The sequence below is a fragment of the Scyliorhinus canicula genome, chromosome 1 (genome assembly GCF_902713615.1).
Source record: "Scyliorhinus canicula chromosome 1, sScyCan1.1, whole genome shotgun sequence".
In the NCBI taxonomy this organism is placed as follows: domain Eukaryota; kingdom Metazoa; phylum Chordata; class Chondrichthyes; order Carcharhiniformes; family Scyliorhinidae; genus Scyliorhinus; species Scyliorhinus canicula.
The window spans coordinates 132,969,921-132,994,345 of NC_052146.1; the positions used below are offsets into that span (position 1 = coordinate 132,969,921).

The 24,425-nt window shown below is 46.8% G+C and overlaps 1 protein-coding gene across 1 annotated transcript in view; it reads left to right on the plus strand.

Annotated features, from left to right (window-relative positions):
• Positions 1–24,425, plus strand: part of tekt2 (tektin 2 (testicular)) — a 65,300-nt gene that overhangs the window by 29,772 nt on the left and 11,103 nt on the right. The window contains exons 5-9 of the mRNA XM_038800255.1: positions 704–847; positions 3,690–3,804; positions 7,403–7,510; positions 11,277–11,420; positions 23,559–23,638. Of these exons, the coding sequence (XP_038656183.1) occupies positions 704–847; positions 3,690–3,804; positions 7,403–7,510; positions 11,277–11,420; positions 23,559–23,638 (591 nt within the window). The remainder of the gene's footprint in view (positions 1–703; positions 848–3,689; positions 3,805–7,402; positions 7,511–11,276; positions 11,421–23,558; positions 23,639–24,425) is intronic.

A 24,425-nucleotide genomic window follows, 5' to 3' on the forward strand; every position in this document is an offset into this window, starting at 1 on the left:
AATTAGCTCAGACTTTTAAATTCTCCGTTAGCAACACTTCCCTTTTTGTTGAAGTCCTCGTCTCACTCACTCTCGTGCTGTGTGCGGGTGTTTTTAAAATTACCCCCGAGAAGATCTACACACCTTTCCCTACCCACTGAAAAAACATATCCAAAATGTATTTCTCCATTTGATGGTTTGCACTGCTGTCACACCACTACATAGTTTTCTCCTCCAACTGGTGGAGCTATACCTTATTCAGCTTAGTTTGTTTTTTGGCTTAGAAACTCGTGTGCCTCTATATTGGTGCTCCCAGTGACATCCTCCGCCTGATGAAACATCATTTGTTGCCTGACCAATTCCTAACAAAAAGTAATTGAGTCTCAGTCAGATCCCAAAAGGATTTTAACTCACTGCCCTGCACCCGTAGATTTCTGTGGTTCTGTCATTACTGATTTAAAATTCCTTTCAGATACTGTTCTTTAATGTTCTGCTATCTGTAGGCAGCCTTTAGCTGTCTGTTTCTAATGGAGACACACATGGAGGTTTGAAGTAGTGTGGTTATTTGCTAATACAGATAATGTTGTAATGCCTCATGATAGAACATCACATGGTGCTACATTATGATACATGAACTGTACGTTAGCAGCAGATTGCTCAGATGTATGATGTACATTATGAATGCACAGAATTATTTTCAGTATGTACCGTTCTTTCTTTGAAGTTTGTTGATGGAAGCTCGTCAGCAGCTGATCTTTGATATCACCAATAAAAGGGAAGCTTTGAATATTGATGAAGTCGCCTTGTCACTCAACAATAATTCCCCAAATATCTCCTTCAAACCAGACCCATTACGTATTCCTCCAGGGTAAGAAATGCCTTTGTATTTTCCAACTTTGATCCTTCTGGTCTTTACATTTCTGTATATTTTAATCTCAGTTCCACCCTCCCTTCCCTACCCTTTTCACCAAGGTGCTGACTCAAATTAGGGTACAGTTCCATGGGTGCCATGGACCAGGAAGCAAATTGCCCAAATGGCAACTCTTTCTGTGAACTGAGATATTGACTGTCAACAGCTCTCTGCGGCTCATTCGCCTTTGCTTTCAGCCAGAGCATTACTGCTGAGACCAATTTTGTTTTCACTTGCTATCTGTGCACACACACATGCATTGGTAATTGGATGTTGATCAAGAGCATGTACCCTGCTTTAGGTTATTTCTTCTCTATCCCGAGGACCCAAAGGCTATTTAGAACATCCATAATGTTGCCTGGCTGAGCACAAGCTGGGAGGTTGAATTTGAGATGACCAGTTTGCGCAATGAGCCATTGCGACTGAAGATGTATTATATAACATTGGGTTTACGAATTTGTTTTGTATGCTTGAAGTAAATACTTTCATGAAATTATTTCTTTGTAACACCTAGTTGCTGACATGAAAGGAAATAATTCCATGAACAATGGTAACCCTTCACATTCCCCAAGTGAACATTTTCACGTGTGTAAGCCTTAATACAAAGAGTCTGGACAGGCACCACCACTGTGAACATCACAGTCAAACTGATTTTGTCCTTACTCAATATTCACAGAGTGTATTTGCCAGAATAGGTCACCAAATAATCAATCAGAAGTGAGGACGGGAGGAGCGGCAGAAACGGGGGCGAGCGTGGGACGGCAGCGAGACCCGTCCGGGAAGGGCGGGCGACAGCAACACACAGCACAGCCAAATATCGCACACTGTGATTTTCTCCCCGGCACCCAAAGGTGTGCTTGCCCCCCCCCAGTCCCTCCCCCCCCCCGCAGGCAGTCGCCTACTTATGTGGTGTGGGTAATTTTGCCAGATGTACAGAGCTGCCGCTGTCGAGCTGGTGCACAATACCCCACCAGTTGTTCCATTTCATATGTTATTGTATTTTTTTTATGTTGGGGTGTGCCCTTCTCCTCTAAATGTGTGTGTGTGTATATATATATATATATATATATGTGTGTGTTTCTTATTCTGTGTACATAACGGTAATTATACCTTGTTCAAAAAAAAACAATAAAAACATTTATTAAAAAAAAGTGAGGACCACATAAACGATTTGGAGGAAAATGTAGCCTGTCTGATTAGTAAGTTTATGAATGACACCAAGGTTGTTCGAGTGGCAGATAGTGTTGAGCATTGTCAGAAGATACAGCAGGACATAGATAGGTTGGAGTCTTGGGCAGAGAAATGGCAAATGGAGTTTAATCCGGACAAATGTGAGGTAATGCATTTTGGTAGGTCTAACATAGAGGGGAAATATACCGTAAATGGCAAAACTCTTCGGAATATACAAAGTCAGAGAGATCTGAGCATGCATGTCCACAGATCTTTGAAGGTGGCAACACAAGTGGACAAGGTAGTCAAGAAAGCATACAATCACAGCTCCAGGGTCCCAGGTTCGATTCCGGCTTGGGTCACTGTCTGTGCGGAGTCTGCACATCCTCCCCGTATGTGCGTGGGTTTCCTCCGGGTGCTCCGGTTTCCTCCCACAGTCCAAAGATGTGCAGGTTAGGTGGATTGGCCATGATAAATTGCCCTTAGTGTCCAAAAAAAAGAAAGCATACGGAATGCTTGCCTTCATTGGATGGGGTATCGAGTATAAAAATGGCAAGTCGTTCTACAGCTGTATAGAATCTTGGTAAGGCCGCACTTGGAATATTGCGCACAATTCTGGTCGCTACACTACCAGAAGAATGTGGAGGTTTTGGAGAGGGTTTACCAGGCTGTTGCCTGGTCTGGAGGGTGTTAGCTATGTGGAGAGGCTGAATAGACATGGACTGTTTTCCTTAGAAAGACGGAGGTTGAGGGGTGACCTGATAGAGGTCCACAAGATTATGAGAGGCATGGATAGAGTGGATGGGCAGGCACTCTTTCTCAAGGTGGAGGGGTCAGCCACCAGGGGGCATAGGTTTAACGTCTGTGGGGCAAAGTTTAGAGGAGACGTACGAGGCAGGTTTTTTTACGCAGAAGGTGGTGAGTGCCTGGAACGCAGTGCCAGGGGAGGTCTTGGAAGCAGATACATCAAAGCTGTTCAAAAGGCATCTTGACGGGGTGGCATGCGGCGCAGTGGTTAGCACTGGGACTGCGGCGCTGACGGCCCAGGTTCAAATCCCAGCCCTGATCACTGTGTGTGTGGAGTTTGCACATTCTCCCCATGTCTGTGTGGGTTTCACCCCCACAACCCAAAGATGTGCAGGGTAGGTGGATTGGCCACGTTAACTTGCCCCTTAATTGAAAAAAAAATAATTGGGTATTCTAAATTTAAAAAAAATATTTTTTTAAAAGGCATCTTGACAAACATATGGATAGGATGGATATAGAGGGATACGGCACAAGGAAATTCTGAGGGTTTTGGCAACGGTTGGTATCATGACCGGTATAGGCTTGGAGGGCCGAAGGGCCTGTTCCTGTGCTCTATTTTCTTTGTTCTTTATATCCTGGGGCTAATTGCTATCCTAGCTGAATAACTCAGCATAGACCTGCCACTGATACTGGTATTTTTCTCGATCTGTGTGAGCTGGTACAAAAATGTGTGCAACCATGTATTTTCCCACTTATGGGCATTCCAGAGTGAGAAATGTCACATGATCTCTGAAAGGAGAAAAGAAAAATAAACTAAAGTTTTGAAGGAGGGACAGCTGAGCACAATTTTCAATTATATTTTTCATTGCCCTGTTACGGGAAGCACCACCACAAAACAGCAATGGGATATGTTCAGCCGGTACAACAAGGATCGTGCAGATGCAGAGATGAAAGCTTCGACCAGTCTTCGTGAAGCAATTTCAGCCACCATTAAACATGTAAGTCTTAACAAAAACTTGATACCTTCACTTTTTGGAACATGATATTACAAAGGCGGGAATGAATGCCATGAATTTCTGTCTAGTTTACATTTTTCCATCTCCCTTATGCAAAGTAAATATGGCAGTAAGATTTCTTTGTTCTAGTATCTGGTCGGGAGTCACGAGGCATGCTGATGTTATGTGAGGGTATCCCAAATTGGAACACTGGTTTGTGGGGGTGTGTATAGTTTTGCTTTAATATGAGGAGACAAGTGAAATCCTAGTGAGAATAATAGTCCAGTCATTGTGTAATAATTATTAAAGACTATCTATTAAAGTAAAGAAAAGACAAATACACACCGAACAGGACTACTCTTACTCTCACACAATTAAGATGTACGAAATACTAAACACACACGCAGTATATATAGAATGTATCCATTGTTCCAAAATATATCTTCGATACCTGAACCCTGTAAGACTTCCCCATTTCCCCAAACAACATCCAAATTAAATAACCAGCTTATAGTTACCGCACAATACAGGGATGATACTTAAGTCTGGGAAACATTTTTCCTGGTCCAGCAAAGATACTTAAAACTGCTATTATAAAGGTTTTCTGCACGGTCTTGGCTCTAAGACCTTCGAGGCTTGTTTGGCGTAAAACTGGCTTCTCAGCTGCTAGCTGAAAAAACTAGCTTTCAGGCTTGGTGGCTGGAAACTGGCCTGTCTACATTCTGAGAATGCTAGATGCTAACTGCCTTTCTGTCTTCTGATTATCGGGCCAATTATATCTTTGTTCCTCTTTGATTATGCCTTCTGCATATTCTGCTGTCTGTCCCTATCAACTTCCTTGACTATACATTAACATATGTATATCTTATTGATCTTCCCAATTGTCTATAAGCTGTTTCTCCTCATAAGCTATTCATCCTAATTATTATCTAAATGGCCTCCTAATCTCGTTACTGGGAGAGATGCATATCAGTGGGGTTTTTAATGCTGTCTACTGTTGTCTCTAGGCAGATTTCTACCTGTATATCTCCTATCTTATTATATTTTGTTCACTTTGTTGTACTGCTGTTGCAGCAGGTTCATGACATTGGGTTCCAACTTCAGATTCAAGCTATACTGTATAGAAATCTTGCAATTCCATGTTCTAAATAAAGATTTGGCAAGTGAGAATAAAATGTTCACACTGATTCTAACATAATCACTATACTTATTCACTCAGTGCTGGCCTAGCTATAATTTTCATTTCTAAATGCTGTGTATGTAAATAGAAAAATAGAAAAGAGGGAAGTTAAAAGAGAGGTTTTAAATTTAGGAGATAAAATATTCACTGTGAATCAATGCTTTTTGGAAAGGAGTGTTTGTGTTAGAGGAGGGGATATTTAATGCATGGGCACATTGGACTGTTACAATTATGAGAGAGACTTTCCACCAACCTGTCTGCATTGAATTGGGGAGAGTGATGTATGATCAGACGGAACAATTGCAATACCTCATAGACAGCATATCAGCCTTCCAAGATTCCTCTGCTGCTGCAAAGCCCCACACACATTGGCTTTCATCGCTCCACTATTCATGGTTGTTCCTTCAACATCAAGATCCTAAACTTTGGAATTCCCTCTGCATCCTTTAAACCTGCCACTTTGACAAAGCCGTTGGCCATTTGCCCTAATATCTCCTTTCTGGCTTGGGTCCAAATTTTGCTTGGTAATATTCCTGCTACATTCAAGTTGTTGCTGTAGTTCATGTAGTGAGTCCACTTTCAACCAATCAACATTTTATTCTCACTATAAATTGTTGTTCCTTTACTATTGCCAATCTTGCAATCTGTCCTGATGCGTGCAAAGCAAAAAGCTTAGATAGCATATCTCTGTTCTTCAGCAATACTCAACTTCTGTACTCCAAATGGCCATTTAATACATTTCCCAAAATTAAGTTTTTTAAAAGTTGCATGTAGTTAGTACATTGTAATTATAATCACTAATTAATGTTAATATTTAAAAAATAAAAGTTACCACAATATTTAGTTGTTTCTTCCTTCAAGGGAAAGAGGATAGTAAAATGAACAGAATTGTACAATAAATGATCATCAATAAATCCTGATTTATTTTGGCAGAATGACGACAGAACATCAGAAGTCTAAATTTTACCCCCAGGTCTCAGCTCTGACAATAGTAAAGATGCTGTTTTGGACCCCAGTGTTCGTGGGCTAAGAAGGGTAGAAATCCTGGCCTTTTGTCCTTGCTGGCTAATCAGTGAACCCTCCCCTCCCCATCCCCACCCTAGGAATTGCAATTGTGTGTGGGCTTCAGGGAGGACAGATAAAACATAGGCAACTACAAATTCCAACAGGGATCCAGTTCACATGTACTTTATTTTCCGCAGTCCATTGCACCTCACCTATGCTGACCACAATTTCTTATGTAACAAATCCATTTTTATTAAGGTGTTTGCCATGACTCTTCCCTCTCCCATTTTAAAAGCCTCTATTTTGTGAGAAAATAAACTCTAGCTTGAAGTCGGTAATTCTGCATAGCTGACATTGTGTTAGCCTTGTGTCACGATACTTAATGGTTTAAGCTGTTGATAAAGTTTGTGGCATGTTGAGAAGCAAGAAGGAAAAAAATAGAACTGTAGAAAATATGTTTCTAGTCCTGCTGACTTGAGATTTCACAAAGGTCAGATTAATGAAGGGAATATGTGCCATGAAGTGGTTAGAAGTTAGCACTGTTGTGTTATGTTGCTTCGTGTAACATAAGCTGCTTCCTTGATGTATGCTTTGACAAAGGAAGCTCCAGACTATGAAATGAGTTCAACTTGTTTGTTGAACTATGAACACAGTTCTTAAATGAGTTTGACTCTCTGCTAATCTAGCTGTAGTAACTCAGTCTATCTTTGCCAGCCTGCTTTAAGCCACGTGCTGGGTGTGGTGCTGTTGATCAACCCTGATGTACTCTCTAGATGTCTGTCGGAACGAGGCAGAGCCTATGTGCCCTGTCCTTTTATATGGGTTGTGAAGTGCCTCCTTGTGGTAATGCCACCTCTGAGTGTCCTGATTATCCATTGGTTGTGTCCTGTTGTAATGATCCATTGGCTGTAAGTCTATATGTCATGACATCTCCTGTGCTCCCTCTCGTGTTTACTTAGTTGTAGTGTATTTACATTAACGCCACAAGCACATCTCCACCAGCTTCACTCATCTACTAATCTCAGTCTGCCCCACCACAGTAAGGGAGAGAAAATTAAAGCGTCAGTGATTTCATGAAGAGCAACGTATTCTCAAAGCATCACAAGATTGAACGTAGATGTCGGGGAGTGGTCTTTCAGAATGGGGAAAGGATTCAGAGATGGTAAACATCTTTTGAAATTAAATTTACCTATAAAGCCTATTGGGCTAGGGGCTGGTTTAGCACAGTGGGCTAAAAAGCTGGCTTGTAATGCAGAACAATGCCAGCAACGTGGGTTCAATTCCCGTACCAGCCTCCCCGAACAGGCGCTGGAATATGGCGACTAGGGGCTTTTCACAGTAACTTCATTGAAGCCTGCTTGTGACAATAAGCGATTGTTATTATTATTAATTGTCTCCTCATTTTTGTCATTACAGACTGATAATGAAGTAGAGGCACAACGGGTTGCCACGGACTTTGCCTTCAGGAAGAGAATTCATGAGTTTGAACAGGCACTTAATGAATTGAAGTGGCAGGAGAAAAATGTAACTGAATTCATTCTGTTTAGATATACATTTTCCATATTTACTTGTACTTTAACTTTTTTAAAGAAAGATACATTTCTAACCCATTAAAGTACTATTTTTGTAACAAATGATTCTTACTAGATCAAGGTTAATTCTAATGGACGTACTAGTACTTGAAATTAGTGTTTTAGTAGAACACAGTATACCAACACATGGTACTTTGAACCTTCAGATGAGCAAGGTAGAAAAGTAATGTGACATGTTGCATTTAACTTTATAATGCCCATTGTGTTGTACTTCCTCATCAAATCATTATACATATAGCAGAGGCTGAAACCATTTAACCAATCATGCCCCATGCCAGTGTTAGCAGTTTAACTAGAACAGCATATACTGTAATCCCATTTCCTTGTATCTTCCTTTTATTCTTCTTGTGCTCCTTTATAAAATATTCATCCAGTATTCCTGCCTCTTCCCTACATCCTTTTGAATTTAAAACTTATCATATTAGTCTCAACCATTAATTCCTATTACAAAATCCAGACTATCAGCACTAAGTTATTCAGTGAGTACATCAGACAGCCCTTCCAATGTCCCTAGGCACACAATTAAATGTAGTAATCGTAAAATGGCTGTCCAATTTAACCTGCTCCTTCAGAGGTTTTGTTATAACAGTATCTTGTCGAGAGACTCGGCATTGAAATACATGAAGAACGTGTCATGATGTTGCAGTACTTGCCCATTAACCATGTCTGAAAAAGTTAGGAATTTTCCATTCAAGTGTATATACGGTACAGTAGCACAGTGGTTTGCACTGTTGCTTCACAGCACCAGGGTCCCAGGTTTGATTCCCAGCTTGGGTCACTGTGTGGAGTCTGCACATTCTCCCAGTGACTATGTGGGTTTCCTCCAGGTGCTCCGGTTTCCTCCCACGAGTCCCGAAAGACGTGCTGTTAGATAATTTGGACATTCTGAATTCTCCCTCCATGCACCCGAACAGGCGCAGGAATGTGGTGACTAGGGGCTTTTCACAGTAACTTCATTGCAGTGATAATGTAAGCCTACTTGTGACAATAAAGAGTATTATTATTATTTAATGGCATGATAAGTCTTAATTAATACCAAACAGTCTCTTTGGCACTGAAAATTTACTTTTACAAGTATTGAGTCTTTTTCAGATTGATTTTACTGGAGATTTAAAAATGAAGCTTCTTTTTCAAAAGAAAAAACACTTTCCTTTTGTCCCTCATCTTATATTTATTTCCCCTCTTATTTTGATTTCTGCACATCTTTTTACAGTGAATTGAATATTCTATCTTGCATTCCTGGTTTAGACCCGGTTTCTCTGTAAGAGTTCTTCTGACTGGTTGAAGAGGTACCTGTGATGTTCTTTGCTTTGTGGATGAGGATGGCTTTGAAGTGTAGTGTCTTACAAAGAACATCAAGCTATGTTTTGAACAAAGCTAATTTATTAACACTACAACTAAATAGATTTGAATAATTCAATAAGATATAAATATTACAAAATACACAAACTATGATTCTATTCTGTTGGGAATTTGTGACACTTTGCACAGGTTTTTCCAAACGCAGGGCATTTTTAAAATCTGGTAGGCGTTGCCATATCGTTTGCACATCATGACGCTCGTGATGTGGTGTGCAAAATGGCTGCCAGCTGGAGTACATTTCTTTTTTAGGTGCGCCACAGCATTATTGGCATCAGCCACGTTGTTAGTTTTCATGCCACTTTCACCGACCAACATTTCAGAGAACTGGGGCGGGATTCTCCGACCCCCCGCCGGGTCGGAGAATTGCCAGGGGGCGGCGTGAGTCCTGCCCCTGCCGGCTGCCGAATTCTCCGGCGCCGGAGATTTGGCGGGGGCAGGAATCGCACCACGTCAGTTGGCGGCCGCTAGCAGCGGCTCCCCGGCGATTCTCAGGCCCGTGATGGGCCGAGTGGCCGCCCGTTTTTTGCCGATCCCACCGGCGTATATTAGAATAGGTCCTTACCAGTGGGACCTGGTGGCGTGGGCGGCCTCCGGGGTATGAAGCCCTCTGCGTATGCGCTGGGATGACACCAGCACACGCTGGCGCTCCCGCGCATGTGCCAACTCACGCCAGCCGGAGGCCCTTTGGCGCCAGTTGGGGTGGCGCCAAGCCCCTTCCCCGCCGGCTGGCGCGGCGCAAACCACTCCAGGGCCGGCCTAGCCCCTGAAGGTGTGGAGGATTCAGCACCTTTGGGGTGGCCCGACGCCAGAGTGGTTCACACCACTCCTTCCCGCCAGAGTTGCCCACTCCGCCGATTACGGCAGAATTCCGCCGCTGATTTCTGGCAAGTTTGCTTACTCTACACTGACTGATTGTACCTTCTAACTTAAAATCAGACTGTCTCAATAATCCTTTCTGCAGTTGGTCGCTTTTTATTCCGTAGACTATCTGATCTTGCAGAATTGAGTCTAGGAGAATGGAACAATTACAAACCTGCGCTTTAAGTCTGAGATCCGTTATGAAGCAATCAAGTGTTTCACCTGCTTTTTGCACTCTTTGCCTGAACACATAACGTTCAAACGTTTTTTTGTTGCAATTGGCAGTGCTTGTTGAGTTTTTCAGTTACTTTATTGTACTTTTCCTTATCTGCTTTGTCCTCAAATCGGAACGAATTGAACATTTCTAGGGCTTGCGAACCAGCCACCGTGAGAATAAGTGTTATTTTTCGCTGATCGCTGTCCACTCCCGAGTCTAGGACAGAGATATACAATTCAAACTGCTGCTTCAAATTCGCCAATTAATGCCTACTTTACCCCAAGTACGAAATTGCTGTGGAATTTGCAAACCTTCCATCTAGCTTCGACTGGAAAGTTCTGCGACGTCGTCGATGCAGTCAGAGTCTGGTAGAAAATTGTTCTAACATTTTTTTCAATGGAGATTTTTTTCAAAATTCTCTCCTCTTGCTGAACCTTTCTATTTATCTTAGCAAGCTAGCCTGGTACCTTAATATTTCCACCCCTGGTATCATGTGATGTTCTTTGCTTTGTGGATGAGGATGGCTTTGAAGTGTAGTGTCTCACAAAGAACATCAAGCTATGTTTTGAACAAAGCTAATTTATTTACACTACAACAAAATAGATTTGAATAGTCAATAAGATATAAATATTAAAAAATAACACTAAAACTATGATTCTATCTACAGAGCTTCTGAAAACACGACTACTCTCTATCCCACCTACTCACTGATTCCCAGAATCAAGGGTATGCTCTTGATCACCATCTAGTGGTTGGATGTATTCACATTAAATTGTTAACCCTTCATTTTCCATACAATATACATATCATCACAGTACCCTGTTGCTTGACTTGTTCACACAGGCTGCAGATGTAGAAGGCACTGCACTGGGACTCCCAATGACCATAATCTGTCACATAAAAGCCCACTAAAAATCTGTGAACAACTGTATCCATAATGAATGATGCCATCCACTTACTGCTGATTGCTAAATCAAGCCAATGTTAACAATTCAAAATAATCTTTTTCCCCAATATCTCAAAACTGTAGAATTGATTGTCTATTTCAGGCTTTTGGAATGCTAATCTTGGTAACACCCAACACTACTTCCTGATTTATCTCCTTGTTTGAATTGTTTTTCACCATAATGATGCCTTACAATTTTAAGAAAAAATATGCTTGTGGTCGACGAAATGTCAGTTTCAAAAATAGAAGTGTTTGTGAAGCCACCTTTTCTGTTATTATGGTAAAATTATGTTCCCTGTCCTTGTTCTAACTCAGATTTTGGAGGAAATTGCAGATCTTGAAGAGGATATTCGACGCCTTGAAGCAGATCTTCGCGCTAAGGCTGCCCCTTTAAAGGTGGCTCATACAAGGCTTGAGACTCGTACCTACAGGCCTAATGTTGATCTCACCAGAGATGAAGTAAGAATAAATGCTTATTATGTTGTCTTATAATAGTCCCAGATCATTAAGGAAGTTTAGTCAAGAACTGCAAAGACTTGGTGGGTTAACAGGACATGCTGTTTTGAGCATATTATTAGGATAATGACAGGGAACTTTGTGCTGCATCTGGACAATGTTAATGCTTTCACTATATGAAAAGTGAGAAACACATGTGGAAGTAATTGATTCACATTTAGAAGGTTAATTGTTCTTGTCTCATAATTTCCTGGTATATCTGCACACTAGCCTCTGTTCAAAAGGCTTTGTTATGTCTTGACCAAGTACTAAGCGGCTAGCTTTGTAGAAAAAGCAATAACTGGATTTTTCGTACAGCACCCAGTCCTGTTAGTTTGATTTTTCAACACAAGCTTTCTCCTCTCCTGAAAATGCTGTTATGATTTCAACAGTGTCCACAGTTCCCTTTATGTATGAGCGTCAGCAGATTGTTTTGATTATGAAAGCAAGACAGTCAAACCATATTCTGCATTCCCCAAATACCCACAAAAAGGACAGAACCTTCTTCCCCTCCAGAGGCGAAAGAGGAAGTGGGAGGGCCTGAAAATTAGGTGTGTTGATGTCGGGACCGCTACCCGACACCTTCCAGACTCCACCAGAAGTAAGTTCTGGACATAAAGGCCCATGGTTGACCTTCATTCAACGCTTCCATTGGAGACCTTTAAGGGGTCAATTAATAACCACTTCAGGGCCTATTCCCGCCTCAGCTGCAATGGTGACAGTTCTAGAGGCCTGTTGACTAGTGGCCTGCACACTGGTTAAATTGTGTAGTGTGTACGTCAGCTGAAGGAGACGGTCCTTCGATCTGCACTACTCTGTGCATGATCAAGGGCAGAGGCCACGCTTCTGCCCTTGCTGCTGACCCCCACCTTCTCTCCCCACAACCCCCATCCCATGAGACCCTCCACAACAGCACCTACTTTTACCTGGGTCACTCTGTGATCCTGGGACTGCAAGGGGTGTTGTTCTGTCAGCAACCATGGCATTCTCCACTAGCTCAACACTTCTAAAGATTGAACTGAGGACTTTGTCAGCCATTTGAACAGGTAATATGAAGTTACGCAATAAATCAGGGCAATTCACCAAACTGTTCCACCTATAGAAGATCAACCAGGCGGTTCTGTAATATTCACAAAATATCCAGCAGTATTTCTGGTACTTCCCAACGTACTGTTTGGTACCACTTAACCTGCTTATCTCCTGAGCTAAATGCTGCTCCACTAATACCCCAGTCTGAGTGTCTTTCTCTACCACAATTTCTGAGGCAAACAAAAATGCAATAACAGATGAGCAAAAATGGGAAAGTGAAAAAAAGAGAAAAAAATATGGAGATAGGAGGGTGGATAAACAGAAGAAAGAGGCAGGAAGAGTATTCAATGACTCCAATGAGCTCAAAATAAATTGGAAATTAGGTGTGGTTTTCAACTATGACACAAGGCACTGGTTTGTAATTTTCATGAAAAATCTATGGATGAATTAATTGGAGGCCCTAAGCGCAAGTAAACACCCTTAAATCCTATGTAATGGAAGCAGAATTTGAATAATTTTGTACCCATAAACTGGTGATCTTAATTATAATGGATGTGATCCCAAATATCAGTATTTTTAAAAATGTAATATAATTAAGACAAGCTGCATCTATTAAGCCACAATAAATGAGTGCCCATGATTGGAACACTACCCAACTTTTGTTTTGAAAATGTTTATTCAAATTTTCAACATTTTTACAACAAATAAACACAACCCCAACACCACCGCCTGCCCTCCCTGCGAACGACCTCCTCCCCTACCCCTTGATGGCAACCAGATCCCCAAAGTATAAGATAACCAAACCTCATCTCTGGTGTAACTCCTCATCTGCCCCTCTCAGAGCAAATTTCACCTTCTTCAAATACAGGAATTCCATTAGATTCCCCAGCCACACCAAGGTACAGGGACCTCTACCCAACAGGACCCGCCTGCGAGCGAGCAACGAGGCAAAGGCAAAGCTATCTACCCTCGAACCCGTCTGCAGCTCTGGCAGGTCTGACACCCCGAATATGGCTTCCAGAGGATCCGGCTCCAAATCCACATATAGAACCTCAGCCACAGTGCTGAAAAACAACCCCCAAAATCTCTCCAACTTCGGGCAGGACCAGAACATATAAACATGATTAGCTGGGCTCCACCCACACCGCTCACAGCTATCCTCCACCCCCTCAAACAACCAACTCATCCTCACCTTTGTTAAGTGCGCCCTGTACACCACTTTTAATTGAATCAACCCCAGCTCGCACACAAGATTGAGGCATTGGCTCTTCCCAGCACCTCACACCTTAATCCCTCCTCCAACATCACCCCAACTCTTCACCCACTTGGCCTTAATCCCTTCCATGGACACCTTATCCTTCTCCATGGTTCTACCGTAAATCGCCAAAACACCTTCAGCCCCACCAGCGACAGCACCTCCTCCAGCAGCGAGGAGGACAGTGCCACTGGAAAGTTCAGAAAGACCTTTCTTGCAAAGTTCCGCACCTGCATATACCTGAAGCCCCCCTCAACCTGGAGCCCAAACGTCACCCCTAACTTCTTCAAGCTTGCAAACCACCCCTCCAAAAAGAGATCCTTCATCTCCTTCGCCCCTCTCTCCTCCCATCCCCGGAACATCACATCCATTCTCGCTGGCTCAAATCCATGGTTCCCTCTGATCGGCATCAGCCTCGAGCCTGCCCTCAACTTAAAGTGCTGTCGGAATTGCCTCCAGATCTTCAGCTTGGCTACCACAACAGGTCAACCCGAGTACTTTCCTGGGGCAAGACCCTTTACAAGAATCCGCCTCCATCCACACCCATAAAGCCTCCGTCTCCCTACTCCAGCCCTGCACCTTCTCTGCATTCGCCGCCCAGTAAGTGTTACAAGTTTGGAAGGGCCTGCCGTCCCCTATGGAGCAGCACTTTCCTTATCCTAGCCACCTTCCCTGCCTACACAAACAATGAGACCAGCCTGTCCATCCCACTAAAAAATGACTTTGGCAAAAAGACCGGCAGGCACTGGAACAGAAAAAGTCGCAGAATGTTCATCTTTACTGCCTGCACCCGGCCTTCTCCTCTCTTAACGATTGTTCTCCATAATATGGTCCTCATCTTCACTGACTTAAATCCGAAGAACAGAGACTTGAGTGTATTATTTGCAAACCCCCCCCCCCGGGTTGCTGCTGCTGCTACCAGCCTATTTCCCTACCGTTCCGCCAGGAAGTCCAGGAAAGGCTGCCACCGCCTAAAGAGCCCATGTACTGATCCCCTCAGGGCAAATTTCACCTTCTCCAATTTAATGAACCCCGCCATATCATTGATCCAGGCCTCCACGCTTGGGGGCCTCGCATCCTTCCATTGGAGCAAGATCCTCCGCCGGGCTACTAGGGACGCAAAGGCCAGAACACCGGCCTCTTTCGCCTCCTGCACTCCCGGTTCCACTGAAACCCCAAAAATTGCGAGTCCCCAGCCTGGCTTGACCCTGGATCCCACCACCCTCGACACCGTCCTTGCTACCCCCTTCCAAAACTCCCCCAGCGCTGGGCACGCCCAATACATATGGGTGTGGTTCGCTGGGCTCCCCGAGCACCTAGCACACCTGTCCTCGCCCCTGAAAAACCTACTCATCCTCGTCCCAGTCATGTGGGCCCTATGCTGCACCTTGAACTGTATGAGGCTAAGCCTCGCACAGGAAGAGGAGGAATTCACTCACTCCAGAGCATCCGCCCACGTCCCCTCCTCAATCTCCTCACCCAGCTCCTCTTCCCATTTACCCTTCAGTTCCTCCACCGAGGCCTCGTCTACCTCCTGCATTACCCGGTATATGTCCGAAATCCTCCCTCCTCCAACCCACACCCCCGAGAGAAAACCGATCCCGCACTCCTCGTGGGGGCAGCAAGGGGAACCCCTCCACCTGCTGCCTGGCAAACGCCCTCACCTGCATGTAACTAAACATGTTCCCCGGGGGGAGCCCAAACTTCCCCAAGCTCGCGAACCTTCCCTCCACAAACAGGTCCCTCAACCTCCTAACCCCTGCCCTGTGCCAGCCCAGAAATCCGCCATCAATGCTCCCTGGGACAAACCGATGGTTCCCCCATATCGGGGCCTCCATCGAGCCCCCCACTTCTCCCCTATGTCGTCTCCATTGCCCCCAAATTTTGAGGGTAGCCACCACCACCGGGCTCGTGGTATACCTCGTTGGAGGGAGCGGCAACGGCGCTGTTACCAGCGCCTCCAGGCTCGTGCCCACACAGGCCGCCACCTCCATCCTCTTCCATGCTGCCCCTTCCCCGTCCATTACCCACTTACGCACCATCGCTGCGTTGGCAGCCCAATAGTACCCACAGAGGTTGGGCAACGCCAGCCCCCCCTATCCCTGCCCTGTTCCAGGAACACCGTTCTCACCCTCGGAGTCCCATGCGCCCACACAAATCCCGTAATACTCCTGTTGACCCTCCTAAAAAAGGTCTTCGGGATAAGGATGGGGAGGCACTGGAACAGGAACAAAAACCTCGGGAGCACCGTCATCTTAACGGACTGCACCCTCCCCGCCAGTGACAGCGGTAACATATCCCACCTCTTAAACTCCTCCTCCATCTGCTCCACCAACCTTGTGAGGTTGAGCTTGTGCAGGGCCCCCCAACTCCCAGCCACCTGGACCCCTAGGTACCTGAAGCTCTTCCCTGCCTGCTTCAGTGGGAGCCTACCAATCCCCTCCTCTTGATCCCCCGGATGCACCACAAACAACTTTGCACAACCGTTTTAACCATATATCACCAGATCTGGCAGGATCACATCCAGGGGCTGTCTGGCCTCTCTCTCAAATACACCCTGCTATCTTTCATAGCCCTGATCCACATCTTTCCCTGGTTTCTCTCCTATCTTCCCATATGTCCTCTCTGAGATCATCCTGTCCATGAGACCCATCTCCTGCTTCCTTTGCCCCATTCCCACGAGACTGCTGACAATCCAACTTCCCTTCCTATCTGTCCATCACCCCACATGTCAACTGATATTGTCCCCTCCCTTTCACAATCACTGACACACCACCCTTCTCAAAAAACCCACCTTGACCTCTCTATCCTTTCAATCTACCACCCCATCGCAGACCTCTCTTTCCCCTCTAAGATCATCAACATGTCTTTGCCTCCCAAATCCATGATCATCTTTCCTCCAAAGCTATCCTTGAATGTCTCCAATCAGGTTTCCTCCCGACCACCACGCCAAACCAAAGTCACCAATGCGATAGTAACTAACCTCAAAACTTCTTTGCTCGTCCTCTGAGGTTTTTGACATAATCTACCAAACCTTTGTTCTTCAATGATCTTCTCCAATGTCCAGCCAAGTGTAACAGTCCTCACTTGATTCCACTCTTCTCACCTGATCGTAGCCAGGCGATGTTTAGAAATGGCTTTGCTTCCTATTGCTGCGCCATTATATCCAGAGTCGCCAAAAGATCAATGCTCAGTTCCCTTTTTACTGGATGTGTATTACAATCCTTGGTGACACCATCTGCAGAATTGGGGGTCATCTTCCACAGGTACAATGATGACACCCTGCTCTGCCTCTCCAGTATCTCACAATCCCTCCGTTGCATTTGTGTTGTCAGACTGCTTGTTGTGGCTAAACTGCAATTTTCTCCAGTTAAGCATTGAGAAGACCCATCCCAAAATCAGTGCTCTTGCCACCTCAGCCAGTTTCATCCTCCTCCATGGTCATTATCTCACATTGAACCAACATATTAGCAACCAACTTGATATACCTTCAATTCACAGTGAGGCAGAGAGAGCAAGTGAACAGTAGGCTTTATTAGTCATGAACCTGCCTAGCCAGAGTCAGTAGTACAGATGAATGCCGCCCACAAAAGGCCGGCTTATATATGGCCCCGGTGTGGGCGGAGCTAGAGACTGAGTCATACCGGGGTTACAGTACAGTACCTGGAAGCAGTTCATATCACCACTGCCAGGTTACAGGTTATGGTATCATGCATGCATTATGGTGAATACATTCACCCCCTGTTAAAAATATCAAATCCAGCGGGGGTAACGTGGGGTCATTACATATTCAGTCTATCTGGAGGCCGGATCGTTCTCTCCGACCTCCGCAGCTCTGGCGGTGCGGCGGGCACAGTTGTCGCAGGTGGTAACTCCAGGGGCGTTGCGTCTGGAGCTTGAGCCTCAGTCTGGCGTGTCGGAGACGGATGGGGTGGGGGGTGATGGGTGGTGGCAGTGTCAGCCCGGAACAATACAGGAGACCCGGGGGGCCGTATGGGGCGTTGTGAGTGGCAGCGGGCAGGGGGAGATTTAGGCGGGGGGGTGCGCATTGGCGGGGGAACCAACTGGCGCCAGGTCCCGTAGGGAGACCGTATCTTGTCGTCCGAACTGGTGGGTGATGCAAGCGTACTTGGGGTTAGCATGGAGTAGCTGGACCCTGTCAACCAGGGGGTCGGTCTTATGGCTCCTCGTGTGCCTCCGGAGAAAGACTGGTCCCGGAGTTTTCAGACAAGATGGAAGCAAGACCCCGGAGATGGACTTCCTGGGGAAGATAAACAAACAATCGTGAGGGTCTCGCTCATGGCCGTGCAGAGGAGCGATCTGATGGAGTGGAGGGCGTCAGGGAGGACCTCCTGCCAGCGGGGGATTGGGAGACTTCTAGACCTAAGGGCCAGAAGAACGGCCTTCCATACCGTCGCATTCTCCCTCTCCACCTGCTCGCTTCCCTGTGGGTTATAGCTCATAGTCCTGCTCGAGGCGATGCCTTTGTTGAGCAGGTACTGACGCAGCTCATCGCTCATGAACAATGTGCCCCGGTCACTGGACATACGCAGGGAAACCGAACAGCGTGAAGATGCTGTGCAGTGCCTTTATTACAGTGGCTGAGGTCATGTCGGGGCAGGGGACGCGGGAGTACTCATCGATGATGGGGAGAAAGTATATATTCCGGTTGGTGGAGGGGGGGCCCTTTGAAGTTAATCTTAGGCGCTCAAAGGGCCGGGAGGCCTTTACCAGGTGGGCCTTGTCTGGCCAGTAGAAGTGCGGTTTGCACTCCGTACATACCTGGCAGTCCCTGGTCATAGGCTTGACCTCCTTGGAGGACAAGGGCAGATTGCGGGCCTTAATGAAGTGGGTAAGCCGGGTGACCCCTGGGTGGCAGAGGTCATTCTGGATAGCCCGAAGTCGGTCACCTTGCACGCTGGCGCATGTGCCGTGGGACAGGGCATCTGGGGGCTTGTTGAGCTTCCCAGGACGATACTTGATATTGTAGTTGTAGGTGGAGAGTTCGATCCTCCACCTCAAGATTTTATTGTTTTTTATTTTGCCCCATTGTTCGTTGTCGAACATGAAGGCTACCGATCGTTGGTCGGTGATGAGGGTGAACCTCCTACCGGCTAGGTAGTGCCTCCAGTGCCGCATGGCTTCCACTATGGCTTGTGCTTCCTTCTCGACCGAGGGCTGTTGAATTTCAGAAGCGTTGAGGGTCCAAGAGAAAAATGCTACTGGCCTGCCGCCTGGTTGAGTGTGGAGGCCAGTGCGACGTCTGACGCGTCGCTCTCTACCTGAAAAGGGATGGACTCATCCATACCGTGCATTGTGGCCTTGGTGATATCGGTCTTGATGTGGCTGAAGGCCGCGCAGGCCTCATCTGTCAGGGGAAAAGTGGTTGTTTGAAAAACTGGGCGGGCTTTGTCCGCATAGTTGGGGACCCACTGGGCGCAGTAGGAGAACAGCCCCAAGCATCGTTTTAGGGCCTTGAGGCTGTGGGGAGGGGGGAATTCTGTGAGAGGACGCATACGGTCGGGGTCAGGCCCTAGGACTCTGTTCTCTACGGCATAGTGGAGAATGGCTAGTCGGGTAGTACGGAAGACGCATTTGCCTTTGTTGTATGTGAGATTGAGGGATGGGCGGCCTGGAGGAACCTCTGGAGGTTGGCGTCATGGTCCTGTTGGTCATGGTCGCAGATGGTCACATTGTCCAAGTACGGATATGCAGCCCGCAAACCGTACTGGTCCACCATTCGGTCCATCGTTCTCTGAAAGACCGAGACCCCATTAGTGACACCGAAGGGGACTCTGAGGAAGTGGAAGAGCCGGCCGGCTGCCTCGAAACCATTGTACTGGCGCTCTTCCGGGCGGATTGGGAGCTGGTGGTAGGCCGACCTCAGATCGACCATGGAGAAGGCACGGTACTGTGCGATCTGGTTGACCATCTCCGCTATGCGGGGGAAGGGGTACGCTTCGAGTTGCGCGAATCGGTTAATTGGCTGTAGTCCACAACCATCTGATTTTTTTCCCGGTGGCGATGGGCTTACAGTTAGGTGTGAGGTTCGCAAAGAGTGATGGGGGAGACCTTGAGGGTCGCGAGACTGCACACCGTGAGGGCGGGCAAGAGTCTGCCGAACAGTAGGGTCAGGCTTCGGTGGTTACATTGAAAATCCAATCCGCAGAGGTGGGGGAGGACGTAGAGCTTAAAATGAGTGTACTCTGCGCCCTGCATCGCGAGTTTGGCGATACAGTATCCCGGATCTGAACTGAATGGGACCCGGAGGCAAGGGAGATTGTTTGGGAGGCTGGGTAGGTGGGGAGGGAGCAGTGCCTTACCGTATCGGGGTGGACAAAGCTCTCTGTGCTCCCGGAGTCGAAAAGACAGGGGGTCTCGTGCCCGTTGACTCTGACGACCATCATGGATTCTTCAGCTGTTTTGGCTGCGACTGGTCGAGGGTGGCTGCGCCCAGCTGCAGGTAGTCTGTGTGGTCGGTGGAGTCACAAGATGGCGGCCCCCATGAGTTGCACATGTCGGGCTGGGGTAAAGATGGCAACCAAGATAGCCGCCCCTAACGGTCACACGTGTCGGTCGGTGCCGGCGGCCAAGATGGCGGCCCCCATGAGTTGCATGTGTCGGTCGGTGTTGGGGCCGGTGACCAAGATGGCGGCCTCCACGAGTCGCACGATGCCGATGACGCATCTGACGGGGGCATTCCGGGCAGGCACACAGCCGCATTGCGGGGTCTGCGGGGCTGCGAGTCCATGGGTCGGGCCTGGAGTGTTTTCGATTTCTGGGCCTTAGGCCGTCCCAAACAGACTCCAGCGAAGTGCCCCCTTTTTCCACAATCGCTACACGTTGATGTGCGGGTTGGGCAGCGCTGCCGGGGGTGTTGGCCTTGGCTGCAGAAGTAGCACTGCGGTTCCCCGGGCTGGACTGGCAGACGCGCGACACGGGCCTGCGACGTAGTCGGGTCTGACGGGGGTCGCCACGAGGGTGTCCACGAGGGGTTCGGCAGGCCCGCGGGGAACGCGCTGAGGTTCTGTTGGCCACCTCTAGTGAGGTCGCTAACTTTACCGTTTCCCGCAGGTCGGAGGTCCCGTTTTCCAGTAGGCACTGCCTGATTTAGTTCGAGCGGACCCCCGCCACATAGGTGTCCTGGATCTGAGTTCATATGTTCTCCGCCGTCACATCTCGATACTTGTCCAGCGATTCTCCGGTGCGTTGACGGTGAGTAGTGAGGAGGTGCCGAGCGAACACCTCATTTACGGACTTCACGAAATGTGCCTTGAGAGTTGCGACCGCCGCCTCGTACGTGGTCGCTTTCTCGATCATTACGGAGATTCGATAGCTCACCTGGGCATGGAGGAGTCTCTGTGGGAGGCGTTGTGGAGGAGTCGAGGTAGGCCTCGAAGCATCGGAGCCAATGTTCGAATATTTCCTTGGCTTTGGATGTGCGGGCGTCGAGTTCAAGCCTGTCTGGCTTTAGAGTGGCTTCCATAGTGCTGTCTCTGACTAATCAATTGATATACCTTCAATTCACAGTGAGGCAGAGAGAGCAAGTGAACAGTAGGCTTTATTAGTCATGAACTTGCCCAGCCAGAGTCAGTAGTGCAGATGAATGCCGCCCACAAGAGGCCGGCTTATATATGGCCCCAGTGTGGGTGGAGCCAGAGGTGGGGCCATACCAGGGTTACTGTACAGTACCTGGAAGCAGTTCATATCACCACTTCCAGGTCACAGGTTACAGGTTATTGTATTCACCATAATGCATGCATGATACTTTCACCACACAACCCCATTCCCTCGCCACAAAAAAAAGGCTGCCAATCTCCACAACATTATCTGCCTCTGTCCCTGCACAACTGCTGAGATTCATATTCATGCCATTGTGAGCTACAGACTTGAATATTCAAACACATCCTGACTGACCTTTGAACCTTCACCCTCTGTACACTTCAGCATATCCCAAACTCTGCACATATTCAAACCTGACTCATCCCACTCACCCATCATTCCTGTCCTTGTTGACATATACTGGTCCCCACACCCCCCTCCCCCAACATCCCGAAGGCTCACCTTTAAAATTCTCATGTTTAAATTCCTTTATGGTCTCACCCCTTCTCCAGCTTAACAACCCCCAGCTCTTCTTGTGCCGTTCCACATCCCTTTGTCTCACCATTCCTGCAATGTAAGAAGTCTTACAACACCAGGTTAGAGTCCAACAGGTTTGTTTCAAACACGAGCTTTCGGAGCACGGCTCCTTCTTCACCTGAAGAAGGAGCCGTGCTCCGAAAGCTCGTGTTTGAAACAAACCTGTTGGACTCTAACCTGGTGTTGTAAGACTTCTTACTGTGCTCACCCCAGTCCAACGCCGGCATCTCCACATCATTCCTGCAATGTCATTGCTTCAAGACACTGTTATTCCCTCCCCAGAGCCCTCCGCCTCTCCATATTCCTCTTGTCTTATAATAACCTCCTCAAAACTCACCTCTTCCACCTCTTAGGCTGAGCTTTTGGTTACCCTTCTTAATATCGCCTTCCTTGATTCCATATAGTTATTATACCTCTGTGAAGCACCCTTTTAACATAGGAGAAAGAGTATGTGATTCAGCTCCTAGAGCCAGTTCCACCATTAAGTTATGAATGACTTGTGCTTCAGCTTGATTTTTCCCCCTTTCCTCCAACGGTACGGTAGCACAGTGATTCGCACTGTTGCTTCACAGCGCCAAGGTCCCAGGTTCGATTCACGCTTGGATCACTGTCTGTGCGGAGTCTGCACGTTCTCCCAGTGTCTGCGTGGATTTCCTCTGGGTGCTCCAGTTTTTTCCCAAAATCCAAAGACGTTCAGGTTAGGTGGATTGCCCATTCCAAATTGCCCTTATTGTCCAAAACAATGGTTAGGTTGGGTTACTGAGTTACTGGGGTAAGTTGGAAATGTGGGCTTAGGTAGAGTGCTCCTTCCAAGAGCCGATGCAGACTCGATGGCCGAATGGCCTCCTTCTGCACTGTAACTTCTATGATTCTATGACTCCTTCCTCCTAAAAAATCTGTTGATCTCGGTCTTTACAATTTCAGTTAACTCATTCACAATCTTTGAGGAGAAAGTTTCAGATTTCTACTACGGAAGGAAATGTTTCTGGTTTTCACTTCTGAATGGTCTAGTTCTCGGTTTAAAGCTCACAAATGTAAATAGTTTCTCAATATCTATCCTATCTAATACCTTTATAATTTTAAACAAGTCACAAGTCAATTAGATCACCCAACAGTCTTTTAAACTCCAGGCAGTAACAAGTCAGTTTTATGTACGCTGTCCTCCATTATCATTCTGCTATATCTGCCCCGTGCCCTATCCAACAAAAGGCTAATTGATCTTTCCTAGTATTTGGTGCCTAAAACCAAACATGGTGCTCCAGGTGGTAAGTGACTAAGTCTCTGTACAACAGAAATGCCACTTTCTCACTTTTGTATTTTGCTCCTCTTGAGATAAAGGATAGTCTTTTTTTTATTGTTTTTACGTTAAAAACACTATATACATGTAAAGATTTTGTTTTAGATGGAAGTAACATGGTGGTCCACATATCACCAAATATAGTTACACAATTTCTTGAACAGCATTTACAGGAGGATATATTTGATGTATTGTCTCTGTTTACATATTAGAACAACTATTGTATGTGCTCCCGAATCCAGGTAGGAAGCGAGGGATGGATGTGAGGCAGAAATGGGTACTGGAAAATTGAGAGAGAGCTGTCTTCATGAAATGTTATGCAAATTGATATAATGATACCATGATTCCCTTTTTGAGTACTGTATGTCATTTCTACCCCCAGGCACAGTATGGACTGGTAGATGAGGTTCATCAGTTGGAAGGGACCATCGATGCACTCAAACAGAAACTTGCCCAATCTCAGTATGCTTTATGTTCTCTTCTCAACAGATTAGCTTGCTATCTTTAAATATTTGATATTTGATTTTTATGTGCAAATCAATGTACTCATTTTCTGGTAAATTAAGTTTAAACTGATGCCAAAACAATACTAATCAGGTCCATATAATTCTCCTTAAAAAGGAAATATTCAGTAGTATCATTATTTTGGCTGTAGATATTGCAACGGTGTATTAATATAGGCAGACTATGCCCTTTCTAATACTGTCAACACAAATATGGGGCAAAATTCACCGCGGACCTACGTGACACCCATTTCCGGTGGGAAAAAGCGGCGCCGGTGACTCCGACGTCGCGGCCTGCTTTTAGGCCCTAAATCTCCATTTCCGAAAGGGCCAGTAGCGGACTGACGCTATACGCGTCAGTTTCACCTGCTGCGGAAGTGGCGCGTTGAGAGAGAGAGGGGGGACGGGTAACGGCATTGAGAGGCGAGGGGGGGGTACCGGCGTTGAGAGGAGAGGGGGGGGTACCGGCGTTGAGAGAGAGGGGGGGGGGCGGCGTTGGAGGGGGGTAGGGGTGGTGGGGAGGGGGGGTAGGGGTGGTGGGGAGAGGGGGTAGGGGTGGTGGGGAGGGGGGGTAGGGGTGGTGGGGAGGGGGGTAGGGGTGGTGGGGAGGGGGGTAGGGGTGGTGGGGAGGGGTGGTGGGGAGGGGAGGGGGTAGGGAGGGGGGTAGGGGTGGTGGGGAGGGGGTAGGGGTGGTGAGGGGGGTAGGGGCGTTGGAGGGGGGTAGGGGCGTTGGAGGGGGTGTAGGG